The 14,972-nt window shown below is 45.5% G+C and overlaps 1 protein-coding gene across 9 annotated transcripts in view; it reads right to left on the bottom strand.

Annotated features, from left to right (window-relative positions):
* The window catches only part of Atg13 (autophagy related 13), a 33,795-nt gene that overhangs the window by 16,676 nt on the left and 2,147 nt on the right, over positions 1-14,972 (bottom strand). For 7 of the 9 annotated variants that reach the window (XM_005384014.2, XM_005384012.2, XM_005384011.2 and 4 more), the window contains 4 exons: positions 4,084-4,165; positions 3,373-3,453; positions 2,846-2,965; positions 175-221 (listed from right to left, as the gene is read on the bottom strand). In XM_005384014.2, coding sequence (XP_005384071.1) covers positions 175-221; positions 2,846-2,965; positions 3,373-3,453; positions 4,084-4,152 — 317 coding nt within the window. In that variant the 5' untranslated portion in view covers positions 4,153-4,165. Of the gene's footprint in view, positions 1-174; positions 222-2,845; positions 2,966-3,372; positions 3,454-4,083; positions 4,166-7,853; positions 8,108-14,809; positions 14,831-14,972 lie in introns of those variants that run through there. The other 2 variants (XM_005384015.2, XM_013514204.1) reach the window with 2 other exon arrangements.

Genomic DNA, 14,972 nt, shown 5'->3' on the forward strand with positions numbered 1-14,972 from the left:
CCGCAGTGCCCAGGCCGGAAGCCAGGCGCGGAGTGCAGAGTAGCAGAGACCTCTCACTCTGCTGGGAAGCCAGATGCCCTCCCTGCCCGGGGAACAAAGCCCTGCTCTCACAGGATGTCACCCGCTGTGTCCTCAGCTGCCACACACTCAGGAGCCCGAGACAGAAGCACTTACTTTTCATTCATTTCAAGACACCAAATCTCCAGCTCCATGGAATCTCCCTGCAGAGGGGAAAATTGAAAAACTTTTCAGATTTTAAAAGTTACCTTTTTTTCTATTAAAAAGTACTACGCAGGGGCTGGGGATTTAGCTCCGCGGCAAAGTGCCTGCCTGGCAAGCTCAAGGTCATGAGTTCGATTCCTGGTACCGGAAGAAAAACAAAAACAAACAAAAAAGTACTATGCAGTCACTATAAAAGTACTGAAAGGTATAGATAAGTAAGGAAATAAGTAAAAAGGAAATAAAAACAAATATCAATTTATTTAACCAGCTTTTTAAAAGGTTAGATCACACTGTATAGACCACTTTTATCACTTCTTTTTCTTAATAAATACATCATAGAATTTCCCTTAATTTCCTTTTTTGAAGTAAAAATTCCAGCCAAGTCTGGTGGTGCACGCCTGTAATCCCAGTACTCTGGGAAGCTTAGGAAAAAGGAACACAAGTTTGAGCCCAGCCTCAGCAACATAACCTATTTAGCAAGATTTTTTCTCAAAATAAAAACATACAAAAGCAGCTGGGGACATACCTCAGTGCAAGTCCATACCCAACACACACACACACACACTCCAAGACAGGCCTGGTAGCCCACACCTATAAACACACCCACTGGGGAGGCTAAGGCAGGAGAATCACAAGTTCGAGGCCAGCCCTGGTAACTTTGAAAGGCTTTACCTCAAAATTTAAAAAAAAAAAAGTTCTGGGGATACAGCTCCTAGTAGGGTGTCCCTGGGTTTGATCCCTAGTCCCCCCACACCCACACTCCCAACACTTTTTTCTTCCCCCTCAATTTTACAGGGGGTATTTTTAGGTGACATCACAGTTTAGGAAAGCTTGCTGCTTTAACAAGCTCCTTCCTTAAAAGTTTCTTAGCTGTCTGATACTCTCTGACCAAATGTTCCCCCTCCCTGTGTACGACTCTCAGTAGACTTCTCCTAGGAGGCAGGAAAGAAAAAGATGACAGCCAGAATTCCCCAACCTTGTAACATTCCTGCCTGTGACTTAAGAGAAAGACAGCCCCATGCCTTTGGACATGAGTGACCTTTTTGTTAATCAGTCGGAAGAGCACCATTCTCTTAGGTGTGGGAGTGTGTGTTGGTCTATGAAACTGGTATCTATTTTATTTTATTTATTTATTTTTTGGTACTGGGAACCAAACTCAGGACCTTGCACTTGCCAGGCAGGCACCTGTACCACTGAGCTACAGTCCCAGCCCTATACATCTATTTTAATACACAGCCTTCTTATTGCTTGTGCCTTATTTTTGTGATGGTGGGCGTTAAAGCCAGGGCCTTACACATGCAAAGCAAGTGTTCTGCCACCGAACTACAGCTACAGACCTTTCTTTTGAGACAGGGTCTCAGTATGTTATCCAAGCTGGTCTCAAACTCTTGTTCTCAAAAGCCCTACTGTTTAGCTGCCTCAATAGGGGAAATTATAGAACAGCTTGCCTCTTCTTATGCCACACAGCCTTATGACGTGTTAGTGGAAACAGATTATTAACAAGCATGAAAGTACAGTAGTAACACTGGGCTTAGCCGAGTATGTAATCCCAGCACTCGGGAGGCTGAGGCAGGAGGATTGTCATAAGTTTGAGGCCAGTCTGGGCTATATAAGCAAGTTCAAGACTAGCCTGTGCTACATGGTAAGACCTGTCTCAAAAAAAATCCCCAAAAAACAAAACAAAAAAAACCCCTGACTCAATGTGGACCCAGGTGGACAAACATATTTTTAAAAAATTATAGTAAAATTGAATGTGGGGCTGGGGATATAGCTCAGTGGCATAAGCGCCTGCTTAGCAAGCGCAAGGTCATGAGTTCAATCCCCGGTACCGCAAAAAAAATAAAATAAAATAAAATAAAATTGAATGTGGTGGTGCACACCCATAATCCTAGCACTTGGGAGGCTGAGGTACGGGTATTACCAAAAGTTCAAAGCCAACCCGGGCAACATAGTTCAAGGACAGCCTGAACTATATATAATGAGACCCTGTTTCAAAAAACAAAAAAAAGGGATGAGGATGTAGCTTAGTATGAAGGCCCTGAATCTAAACCTGAGTACTAGCCAGGCGTGGTGGCGCATGCCTGTAATCCCAGCACTGGGGAGGCTGAGGCAGGAGGATCGTTGCAAGTTTGAGACCAGCCGGGGCTACAAAGTGAGCTCAAGGCCAGGCTGAACTGCATAGTGAGACCGTGTCTCAAAAAGACAAAAATATAAATAAATAAAAATTAAAAAATAAACCTCAGTACTGCAAGAACAAAAGAAAGCAAAACAAAACAATGTAATATTTATAAACAAGGTGCCATAGGAAGTCTAAAAAAGCAGTCCCCTCTCCTCCTTAAAAGAGAAGATTTTCTAGAGCATGTGGGTCAAAGAATGAACAGAAAACTGTCATACGCAGAAGAGCACCATGAGCCCATCTCACCATGCTGGAATAAATACGAAAGCTATTGCCCAGCATACATGCAGCCCTGGGGCCAATCCTCAGCACCACCAAACATACAAACCGAGACTCCTTCAGAAAACGGGAAGTGCAGAGAAGGAAGATGCAAGGCTGAGAACTGAGCCAGAAGGGAGGGTGGACAGCGTGGCTGCCAAGGGAGGCTCCGCCCGGCCGTCCCCTTACCTCGGAGGTCTTGAGCGAGATCTCCACACACATGGACCGCCCGACGGCGGGCAGCTGCCCCGCCAGTGCCTTCTTTGCTTCATGGGTGACCTCTGGGATGTCTTTGATCGCTAAGTTAAACTAGAAAACAAGGGACCCTGGCATGAGACCCTGTCAAGGAACATCAGGGGACCGAGAAGCAGGCTGTCAGGGAAGGCAGGTTTTGCTTGGGCACGCACCAAGGACCCAGATCTCAAGTGGAAAGGGTTAAAGGTTAAGTCCTCAGGACAACCACCAGATAACACCGCAGGACGAAGCTTTCCATCTGCCTCAGCAGAAAGCCAGGACTCAGATACTGTCAGGACTAATTTCAACACGGAATATACTTTCCAAGTGAATGGATCAGAGTCAGACATTTTTCACATCACACCTTAAGTCCTACTACAAATCGTGTACTTAATTACTGAACTTAACAACTTTACACACATTTATTGTGCCAAACACCACAGCGTATCTGCCCCTCACTTAGCAAAGAACAGGAATTTTACCCAATCTGAACCCGTTGGGGATGAAGAGGAACGAGTGCAAATCTTCTCACCAAGTCGAGCCTGGACAATCACTTGGACGGTCTGAAAAACAACCCCCAAAAGAAATCAATGAAAAGGTCTGCAGAACGTAGTGGGCGGTAGAGGGCTTGCCTGGGGCTCCAGGAGTCCTGGGTTTGAGCTAACAGCTCCCAAAAAAGGTGTGGCTCCTTACAAAGGTTAAAAACCTAGCCCGGCAGGGTTAAGAAGGTGTCAAGTAATCATAAGACTACTTCAGGAAAGGATAACATTTTAACAGGAAGAGACAAAAGAAAAAAATCATCTAAAACCCAGCCTTCGTTGTCCACCTACCAGGAAGGGCACAATAAACAAAAGAGGGACACTGCAGCCAGCTGAAGCTCAGCGAGGTCTTGAAGGCTGCTGTTCTGGTCCCTGTCTTTGTTCCCACCCCGAGGGAACACACTGTGCCAATAACGTGGCAGAACAGTTTGACATTTCTACAAATAGCCTTCCACAAAAAACTGTGCACAAGTCGCTGTGGAAAATTGGAAGCGACTTTCTAGTCACACCCCCATCATTCACAGTTTGGTTTACAACAAACAGAAGTAGCCCTTAAAATGGGCAAGCTCCAATCTGTTACATTCCGTTTCCAGAGAGGGTTCTGCACAGGAGTTACTTCGAACTGTTCTCGGCCCAGGAGAATGGCCACATTACCTTGAGGGCAAAAAATTTAATGAACTTGTCCAGGTCCTTCCTGTCCTGAGAATTGAGATCAGTTTCCATTGCCTATTGGAATCTGCAACAGAAAGAAGCAGTGATGAGAGGTGATCAATACCCTCAAAACGGGACTGTAACATGGAAGCACCTCCTAGCTGGTCAAGTCATGTGTAAACGGGCCAGAAAACACTCCCTGTAACTAAAGATACCAAGGAGAAAGTATTATGGTACTCCTTCTTGAGGAAAATAAATTCCAAAATTCCACACAGAGTGCTATATTTAGGAACCTAAAAAATAGATGAGGACATTTTACCTGATTTTGAAACTTTGAGCTTTAAATATAACTTATCTATTTAAAACTTTTATTATCCACTATATTTAATGCCAAGGATCTGTGGTGTCATTCTTTCCCAGTACTGGGGATGAACCAAGGTCTTCTCACTGAGCTACAGCCACGCGCCCCCACCCTGTTCTGAGATAGAGTCTCGCTAGGCAGTGCAGGCTGGCCTTGAACTCACTATGTAGCCCAGGCTGGTCTCAACTCAGTGTTTTTTTGAGACAGGGTCTCGCTATGCAGTTCAAGCTGACCATGAGCTCACTCTGTAGCCCAAGGTGGTCTCGAACTCAATGATCCTCCTGCCTCAGCCTCCCAGGTAGCAGGGATAACAGGTGTGCACCACATGACCGGCTAGAACTAGATTTTAATGAGATAAAAAGGTCACTGGGGGCCGGGCATGGTGATGTACCCCCAGAATCAATCTCAGGGATCCAGAAGACTAAGGCAGGAGAACCACAAGTTTCAGTGCATTTCTGAACAACTTGAGACAGGGGAGACCCTACCTCAGAATAAAAAATAAAAAGAGCTGGAGATATGGCTCAGTGCAATGGCCCTGTGTTCCCTCCCTAATCACAAACACACACACAAGAACAAAACTTTGCTGAGGGTGGGCATGTCCTTTAGGTACACAACGTCTAGTGTGCCAAGGCCCTGGGTTCCATTCCAAGCACTGTAAAGAACAAAACAAATAAAACAACATTTCTAACGCAACACAAAATGAGTTAATTTATGTTACATCAATAGGTCATTAAATCAATTTAACTTTTAGGGGTTACAGACTCCCCTTGAGAGGCTGGTCACCAGAAAAACCCTTTCTCCAGACTGCATGTAATTCCAAGATGGGATGGGGGACAAAGACCACCAAGGATAGCATATGGATTTCACGAAGCACATTATCACTCCCCACCCAGGATGAAATAAGTTGAGACAGGCTGAAGGTAATTATGAGGAAGAATGTATTTAAGGCAAGAAGACCAGGGACAGAGAGGTGTAACAGAGAGCCACAGCTGGAAAATCCTAAGTACCCACGTTTCCCCAAGGACTGCCTGGGGCGGAGGCGAGGTCTGTCCAGCTGGGAGCACCAAGCAGGAGCCTGAGAGCGCTACAGCCCTCCCTGCACCTCTGCAGCACGGTGCTGTGCAGACAGCTTGGCTAGCGGAGCGCAGAGCAGCTCTGCAGGGGCGGAAGGAAAGCAGTTAGGTCCCTGGCAACAGCTCAGGCCTGTGGTCAAGGCTGGAGCTCTAACACAGACATTCCTTGGGAAACAGGAGAGTGGGGGCCAACAGGATTTAAGGACTGCACAAAAGGCAGACAGGAACGGCAGGATTTTAACTGTGGGCAACTGAAGAGCAAGTTTAATAAGGTTTCACTTAACAACAACAACAACAACAAAGCAGTGAAGGAAGAGGGGAGTTCGTTTTAAGGGAAAGGACACAAAGGAGAGAGCTGAGGAAGATGTAAAGAGAATTAAGATGTGTACTGTGCACACATCAGCTCCCCACGATGAGTGCAAGCACTACGAAACGCACAGTCCGAGGAGGACGTTGGCCATGCGTCTTTTACTGCAATTCATTTACTTTCCGAACATGCCACGTACACTAACAGACGAGGGCAGGGCTGTCAGTATAAGAGCTCAGGTCACAACCTGCCGGCGGGCAGCCCACAAAGCCAACCTAGTCTCTCCAGGAAGTAGCCCAGGAAGTCACGGCTCCAGGAAGTCTCAGTTACCACAACTGCTCAAAACAGTCCGCATCTGATTAATAACCAATTTCTGTCCCACTTCCCACCAGGACCCACAGGGAAAGCAAAGGCCGCAGCCCTAGCCCATGGCACCGGATGCCTGGGCCCTAGTCAGCCTGCATGCGGCCTCCCCTGACCACGTGTCCCCTCAGAGACACCTGAAGCCTTCTGCTCTCCATGCCAGTTTCTCTGTCCCTGCCTCAGACTGCCAAATGCAAGTGCCAGCAGCTTGCTCTAACTGCCTTTGCTTGTTCTCATTTGGGTATTCTTTATTTCTACATTAAAAATAGCTTTAGAGATGTATGACTGACAATAAACACACTTAAAATGTACAATTTGATTTGTGTGTCATGCACACACACACATATACAATCATCACCACAAACAAATCTGTACACATTCATCATCCCTCTCATGCTCCCTCTAAAATCCCCTCCTCTAGTCACACCTTAATGTAGCCCTTATACCTAAAACAACCTTGGTGCACACCTGTAATCCCGGCACTTGGGAGACTGAGGCAGAAGGATCTTGAATTTGAGGTCAGCCTGGGCTACATAGTGAGTTTAAGGCCAGCCTGAGCTACCTAGTTAGACCCTGTCTCCAATCAACCAACCAACCAACCAACACCAAATCAAATCCAAAAAATCCTGATCCCTCTCTGCATTTTATACAATTTTATACCAACTTAAGTCATACAGTTTGTACCCTTTGTCTGTGTAGTTTGCATAATTATTTTGAAACTTATCCATGCTATGTTGTACGTCAATACTTAATTTCTTTCTTTCTGTTGCCAAATACTAGTTCTTTTCAGGTAGTCTTTCATGACCAGAAATTTTTTTTTTTTTAATTTTTTTTATTTTAATCTTTTTGAGACAGGGTCTCTCTATGCAGTTCAGACTGGCCTTGAGCTCACTTTGTAGCCCAGGCTGGTCTCAAACTTGCAACAATTCTCCTGCCTCAGCCTCCCAAGGGCTGGGATTATAAGCGTGCGCCACCATGCCTAGCCAGAAATTGCTTTAATAAACTCAATTTCAATCTTTTATTTGATGGTTAGCACTTTTTTGTGTTCCGGAAACAAATGTGTGCTGACTCTAAAGTCCTGAAGATATTCTCCTATATTTTGATTTAGAAGTGTTTTCGTTTTACCTTGCAATCGATTCTGTAGAGGACACCAGCTAGGTATTCTGTTGTAACACTATCTCCCTCTGGATGCAGGTCATGAGTCCCAGGGTGTTTTACTCGTGCGTCTGACTTTCTGGCTATCAACTGGGGTTCCCACAACCCCCTCCTCAGGTTTAGTAAATGTGCATGAGCAACTCATGGAGCTTGGGAACAGGCCTATTGGTCAGCGCATTATAAAGGATGTTACAAAGGATAGGGATGAACAGAAGCATAGTGCAAGGTATCAGGACAGGACCCAGAACCTGGGGTTCCTCTTGGCACCCCCGCTCCAGAAACCGCCACATGGCCACCATCTGAAAGCCTCCCTGAGCCCTTCCGCTGGTGTTTGTTTTTCCCAGGGAAAGCTGATTGCATAGGCATGACTGAAGCGTGCACGGCTGGGCAGCACGGTGACTGGACACAAAGGCATAACCTGATGCCAACAGCTGAGTGGGAAGCCCGCAGGCTGCCCGCCCTGGGGAGGGGCTGGGGCAGGACCCCTTGAAACAGGAGTCTCGGGACCCACTACCGGAAATGGCAGATCGCTGAATTTCTTTGTAAGCCGCAGCCACAATGCCGGGGAAGATCAGAGAAAGTCTGGTTTCAATGACCTACATCGGGGAGAAAAAAGAGCAGATCAAAGGAGAACAGGAGATCAGAGAGCCTGCTTTTGGAGGCCGTACCCCCTCATCATTATTCTAGTCACTTGGGAAATACACGGTTTATTGGAATAATTAGGAATCACAAGCAAAGCCACCAAAATACAGTGTGTGTAACAGAATGCAGGCTCATTATTTCAACCAACTGATCAGCTCGGTTTACTTAGCAGATGAATTAGAAACACTGTAAGATCAGTCTGAAAATGCCAAGTCTGGAACTAAGAGAAAAGGCTGAGAGTAAGGTCACAGAAGGGCCCTGGGGAGCTGGGTACGGTGGTGCATAGCTATATAATCCCAGCACTTGGGAGACTGAGGCAGGAGGATCACTGGCTACATATTGAGTTCAAGGCCATAAAAAACTGTGCAGTTAGACCTTGTTTCAAACACACACACACACACACACACACACACACACACACACTGCAGGGCCGAGGACATAGCTCAGTGGTAAAGTGCTTACCCACTGTGAGGCCCTGGGTTTGATCCTAAACACTACACACACACACACACACACACACACACACACACACACATCCTAGCTCAGTGGCAGAGCACTTGCCTAACAAGTGGAAGGCTCCTGGTTCACTCCCCAGCATCACAAAAAAGATCTACCTATCCTTTGCTGTTTGACTCTGCTTTTTTCAGCCCTCTTTGGTCTATGACACCACTTTTCCAGCCAGGCATGGCAGCGCATGCCTGTAACCCCAACATGGGGGAGGCTGAGGCAGGAGGATCACCAAGAGTTTGAAGCCATCCTTAATTACAGAGTGAGACCCTGTCTCAACAGCAACAACAACACACTCTTTTGCTCAGTTCAGAGCACTTCCTCTATTTTACAGAACAAGGTACTGTCCAATTTTTCACATATAAAGTAAAGCTGATTAGGAATCATTGTAATTTTGTCCTCTGGCAGGGTTAAACACTTCAAGGTCCTGAAACAAGACAGCAACAGATCTAAGAACTGTGCTGTGAATTACATTAACTTTATTTTTCAGTAAAAAGCAGATCTGCATTCTTACCACCAGAACATCTACCAATGCAAACATCATCACGAGTAGAATTATGTCACTGTAGCTACTGCCCCCGGAAGGGTGCTGGTCTCCACAGCGGGAATGTAAGTTACTCCCTAGCTTTGCTCTTTGTAAAATTTTCTTTTTAAGTACTCAAGGAAATATACAGGGAAATTGGATTCAAACATTTAAAGCAATCTGCAACTCTAGTGCGTTATTAAATCTTGCTATGCAAAATCTTCTATTTGTTTCCACAGACACCATAGTAACTCAGGGGTCTTTTTTGTTTGTTTATGGTATTGGGGATTGAACCCAGGGCCTTCACACTGAGCTACATCTCTAGCTCTTTATTGTCTATTTTGAGACAGGTTCTCACGAAGTAGCTAAATTGCCCAGGTTGGCCTTGAACTTGCCATCCTCCTGCCTCAGCATCCCAGGGTGCCGGGACTACATAAGGTGTGTGCCACCATGCCTGCCTAGGATCTTCAAATTTCTTCCCTCTTTTCTGATAAAAAGCTGAACATTTAAGTTTATCTGGGATAAACTTACCTTGTTTACATAATTTTTTGCTCTAGAGATACAACCCAAATACTATGTATAATTTCAGATATTTACCAAGAATGTTGTGGTTCCCACTCACATGCATTTGATCAAATTTATCAAGTGACACCTTTTCTATAACGGCTTTACTGGGTCCAAAATACGCATCATCTGATCTACACATCATAATGCTCTCATAACTGTTGCTATTCTTTCAAACTTCATTTATAGCTATTTTCCCTCCACTTGCTACTTGTAGCTATTTTGTCCCAGAAGTACCCTAATTTATTTAAGACTCTTTCTCAAGACTCAAAATTGGTAACAAGCAACAAAACCAATTTACTGGACCTTTAGGGGATTCAGTTTAGGAACATATCCCCCCACCTGCCAACAGTTTCACAAACAGAAACACAAAACATACAAAATAACACTTTGAGGCTCCCAGAGTGTTAGAGAACAGGCAGGTTAAATGTTTTTTGTTTTTTGTTTTTTTGAGATAGGGTCTTACTACATAGTCCAGGCTGGCCTTGAACTCACTATGTACCCCACGCTGGCCTTAAATTCATGGTGATCCTCCTATCTAATCTCCTGAGTGCTGGAATTACAGGTGTGCACCACCACGTCCAGCATTAAACAATTTTCTGACAGAATTTAGTTCTCCCACTGTTGTATAATGGCTATACATAATCATCAACATGCAAATGCTAGACCAACACCTCTGTAATGCTGGAGAAGCACAAAGGAAAAGAATAAATTCAGGGACAAGAACACACAACTAGACAGGCGGGTAGTTCTCTAGTACCTTCTACTTATTTCAGTACTGAATTCTGGATCTTTTTTGGTAGTAGTGCTGGGAGTGAACCCAGGACCTTGCCCCTGCAAGGCCAGTGTAAAAACTGCACAGCGAGACCCTGTCTCAGAAAAACCATTGAAAAATCACTACCATAATCAGAATGAGGACATTTCCATCACTCTGTACTTTCCTCCCCTGTTCTGTTCCAACGTACCTCTCGCAGCCTTACACAGTGCCCATCTACTTTCTATCACTGGAGCCCCCATTTTCCTGTGCTACAGCAGCATGCAGATGCAGTCAAACTGATGTACCTTTCACTTGGTTTTACATGGCTCTCATCTATTTGTTGTACTGTATCTCCCGGGAGGTTTTTGGTTTGGTTTTGTTGACTGGGTTGGTTTTATTTTGCAGCACAGTTCTCCACTGTTTAAATACAGTCAGGATCGCTTTTTCTGTGCACCTCCTGTGGTTTGGACCAAATCACCAGGAGACAGTGTGGGCATGAAAGAAACAGGCTTGTGAAGACCTGAATATAGCCAGGCGTGGTGACACACACCTGTAATCCCAGTGCTCTGGGAAGCTGAGGCAGGACTGCAGGAGGGGGCCTGGCCTGAGCAATTTAGTGACAGTGAGACTTTGTCTCAAAGTCTTTTATAAAAGTGGGGAAGGGGACTGCTGGGTGGTCCTAGTTGAAGGCCCTGGGTTCAATCCCTAGAACCACTAAGATCTCTAAAAGTGAGCATGGAAAACTACTGTGGGGCCCAAAGTAAGCCGGGTGAATATTTTACTAGCCACATCAGGAGGAAGCTCCAACAGGCCCCCAAACGGGATGAGCCAATGGTTGATCTGACTTTCATGGACTTTAACAACCGCGATGGAATTAAGTAAGGAAGAAATGTGGACTGAAGTCATGCTGGCCCACATGGGTCGGGTCTGTAACAAAGTTTGCAGGACCAAGCGGTGCCCACAAGGTGGTGGAGGGAAGTCCGGGTACTTTAAGGGCAAGCAGTTGGGACGCTGGGCTAAAGAGTGCCCTCAAAAGCCATTAAGTCCTTGCCAATCATGTCCGAATACAGGCAAGGGAGGATGAGGGTGGAGGGCTGCCATGAGTTAATTAGAGGGCAGGTCGGGCTACAGTGTGAGACCCTGTCTCAAAAAATAAAGGAAAGAACAGAATTTGGTTGAGGGCCCTTGGCACTGGAGGAGGGCTGCCCCAATTCTCAAAAGGGGTCGAGGTCTTCCACCACTGGGGAAGAACAGCCAGAATTCAGCTGCCCACAGTGCCCAAGGATGTCCCATGGCCTTGGAAGTCTCAGGTAACTCTAGGTATCACAGGTAGCAAATTACTTTTCTCTTGGATACAAGGGACTCTTACTCTATCCCAACCTCCTATGGGGCAAATTATCATCCTGTTCCTTGACTGTTGTCCTTGGAGTTCACCCATCAGTTTTCCCTACCTTCCCTCGCCAACTGCTGGCTAGGGATTTCCTTTTCCAAACTGCTTTCATGGTAATACCAGCATATCCCACACTCGTAATTGGAAAATCTATGCCTCCCATTCAAGGCCACCTTGTCACTCAAACCTATGGCAACTCTTGTCGTAAGGGCCAGCAACCTGGCCAACCTGGTCCCATCAAGCCCAATTCCTTTGCCAGGAGCTGATCCCCAAACATGGTATGATGGTACCTCAGGGTGGGTGATCACTCAGCACAAGAACGCTACTCAAAAAAGGTAATACCCTCTCCAAAGAGAGGTTACGCCCAGGCTTAAGCCCATTATTGATAAATTTTTGGCTGCTGGGTCACTAGTGCCACACCAGGCCCTGTGCAATATACCTACTTTAGCAGCAGTCAAAACAATGGGCAAATATCACCTAGGGCAAGATCTCAGTCATCAGTGAGGTGGTAGTGCCGCCTCACCCCCTGTGGGCAGAGCCCACACACTCACCCTACACGGATCCTGGGAGGTAAGAACTGGTTCTCTGGCCTTCATTTCAAGGAAGCCTTTTCTATCCCCTTGGGTCCTCCCTCCCAGTAGTTGTTTGCCTTAAAATGGGCCTCCACTAACAGTCCTGGTGGGCTATCTTGCCTCAGAGGATTAGAGACAGCCCTTCTCTGTCCCCCACAGCTAAACTTGGAGAAAAGAGGCCTACTACAATAGGACCTCCACATTTGTTTGTTTGGGGTTTTTTTTGTTTGTTTTTTGTTTTTTTTTCCCCAGTACCAGTAATCGAACTCACGACCTTGCGCTTGCCAGGCAGGGACTGTGCCGCTGAGCTAAATCCCAAGCCCCAAGGACCTCCACATTTGTAGCCTTAGGACCTTTGCAACTCTTACAGCAACCGCAGAGGTTTTTGTTATTCATACAGAGCCCTGTCAGGAAGTTCTGGAGAGGTAATTTAGGCCTTGCCAGAGGGCAGGTCACCAGAAGGACTGAAGGATTATAGGATTGAGATTTTCACCCACAAGAGGGACCACTGAGACAGCCTGCCCTAAGATCTCTTCATCTGGTTGGGCACCTCCGACCTTTATGACATTCTTTGTAATAAACCAGTGAATACAGAGGTTCTTCTGAGACTATGAGCTGACCTAGCAAACTCCCAAATCCAAGGAGGGTAGCGTAGGAAGCCTGGTTTGCAGTGGGTTGGTCAGAAATACAGGGTAAGCTGAGCACAATGCCATGGATCTGCAGTCCCATCTATTTGGAAGGCAGAGAGAGGAGGATTGCTTGAGCCCCGAAGTTGGATACCAGGCTGGACCACAAGAATAATGGGACTCAGCTACAACACTGTCAGCTTCTACAGCGTGGGATGAGGTCATCCTAGCCCACAAGTTATCCATACAATTTCATATACAATGTCTAGCATGTATTTAAAACAAAGCAAGTACTCATGGAGACAAACCCAAATGGCCAGAATACAAAAGACACAAAAATACAATAAAAATATGTAATTGTTATTAGACACAAACTTTAACTATGCTTATAATGTTTAATTTAATAAAGCACATAATTGACAACATTGAGAAACAGAAACTATATATAAAAAAAGACATTCTAGAATTTAATGACAAAATTTTGCAATGGTTTTTAACAGCAGATTAGACCAGCAGAAGGGAAAATCAATGTGAGGGACTAAAAAGACCAGAAAATACTGAGGTAGGTCAGAAGAGATAAGGATAGCAAGGAGATAAGGATAAAATAGCTGATAGGGGTGATGAGTTACCTTCACTCCCTCCGTTTGTATTTACCTTTAGGTCTGCCACACCCAAATTCCTGGTGTGATGGCCCTAGCCCATAATCCTAGGATTGCCTGGCTTACATAGTGAGTTTAAGGCCAGCCTGAGCTACATAGTGAGACCCTGTTTCTAAATAAAGACGATTCTAAAAAAATAAATAAATAAAGATTCTAACAGACTACTAGGGAGTCTATGACAATTATTTGATGTTCTTTGGGGGGGGGGCTTGGTTTTTTTCCGGTACCTGGAATCGAACTCACAACCTCCCGCTTGCCAGGCAGACGCTGTGCCACTGAGTTAAATCCCCAGCCCCTATGCCAATTATTTGAGATAGAGATTTAAGAAGGTTGCCAGGGGTGATGGCACATGCCTGTAATACCAGCACTCTGGAGGCTGAGGCAGGAGGATCCCTGTGAGTTCCAGGCTAGCCTGGGCTACATGAGCAAGTTCAAGGCCAGGTTGAACTACACAGTGAGACCTTACCTTAAAAAACAAAAAACAAAAAACAAAAAAAAAAAAATTAAGGTTAACTGGAATAGACAGCAGGAAATGATGCAAAGATAATGGAAACAAGAGACCTACTAGGAATCTACTGGAGGAATTCAGATGGGAGTTGGTGATAAAACTGGACAGAGATGACACAATCAAAGAGGAAAGGTGCAGGAGGCTGAGGCAGGAGGACTGCTGTGAGTTCAGAGGCCAGCCTGGGCTACATAGTGAATTTAAGCACAACCTGAATTACATAGTGAGACCCTGTCTCTAAAAATCAGAACAAAACCAAATAAAGAGGAAGCACAAATATTTTCAGCAAAACTACTGAATAATTTAGCAAAAGAGTATATAAAAATGACCAAGGACTGGGTGTGGCGGCATAGCAATATAGCTGGGATTACAGGTATGTCCCATGACCCCAGCAGGCATGCTTCATTAACTAGAAACAATTTAAAAATAATCCACAGAATAAAGCCAAGACTCTTCATACTGTCAAGAGCAATAGATAGCAGAAAAAAAATCCCTGAGCCTATATGTAAATCAAAGTATCTAATCTCAGTATTTGACCTTATAGCTGGGGCAATGAAATGGAGGTGAGGGGCCAGGCATGGTGGTGCATGCCTGAAATATCAGCACTCAGCAGGCTGAGGCAGGAGGACCGCTACGAGTTCAAAACCAGTCTGGGCTATAAAGTGAGCTCAAGACTAGCCTGAATGCCGGGCATGGTGGTGCCCGCCTGTAATCCCAACACTCACCTGTAATCCCAACACTCGGAAGGCTGAGAAAGGAGGATACTTGCAAGTTAGAGACCAGCCTCGGCTACAAAGTGAACTCAAGCCCAGCCTGAACTGCACAGTGAGACCCTGTCGAAAGAAAGAAAGAAAGAGAGAGAGAGAGAGAGAGAGAGAGAGAGAGAGA

The sequence above is a fragment of the Chinchilla lanigera genome, unplaced genomic scaffold (genome assembly GCF_000276665.1).
Source record: "Chinchilla lanigera isolate Chin_1 unplaced genomic scaffold, ChiLan1.0 scaffold00021, whole genome shotgun sequence".
NCBI lineage: Eukaryota > Metazoa > Chordata > Mammalia > Rodentia > Chinchillidae > Chinchilla > Chinchilla lanigera.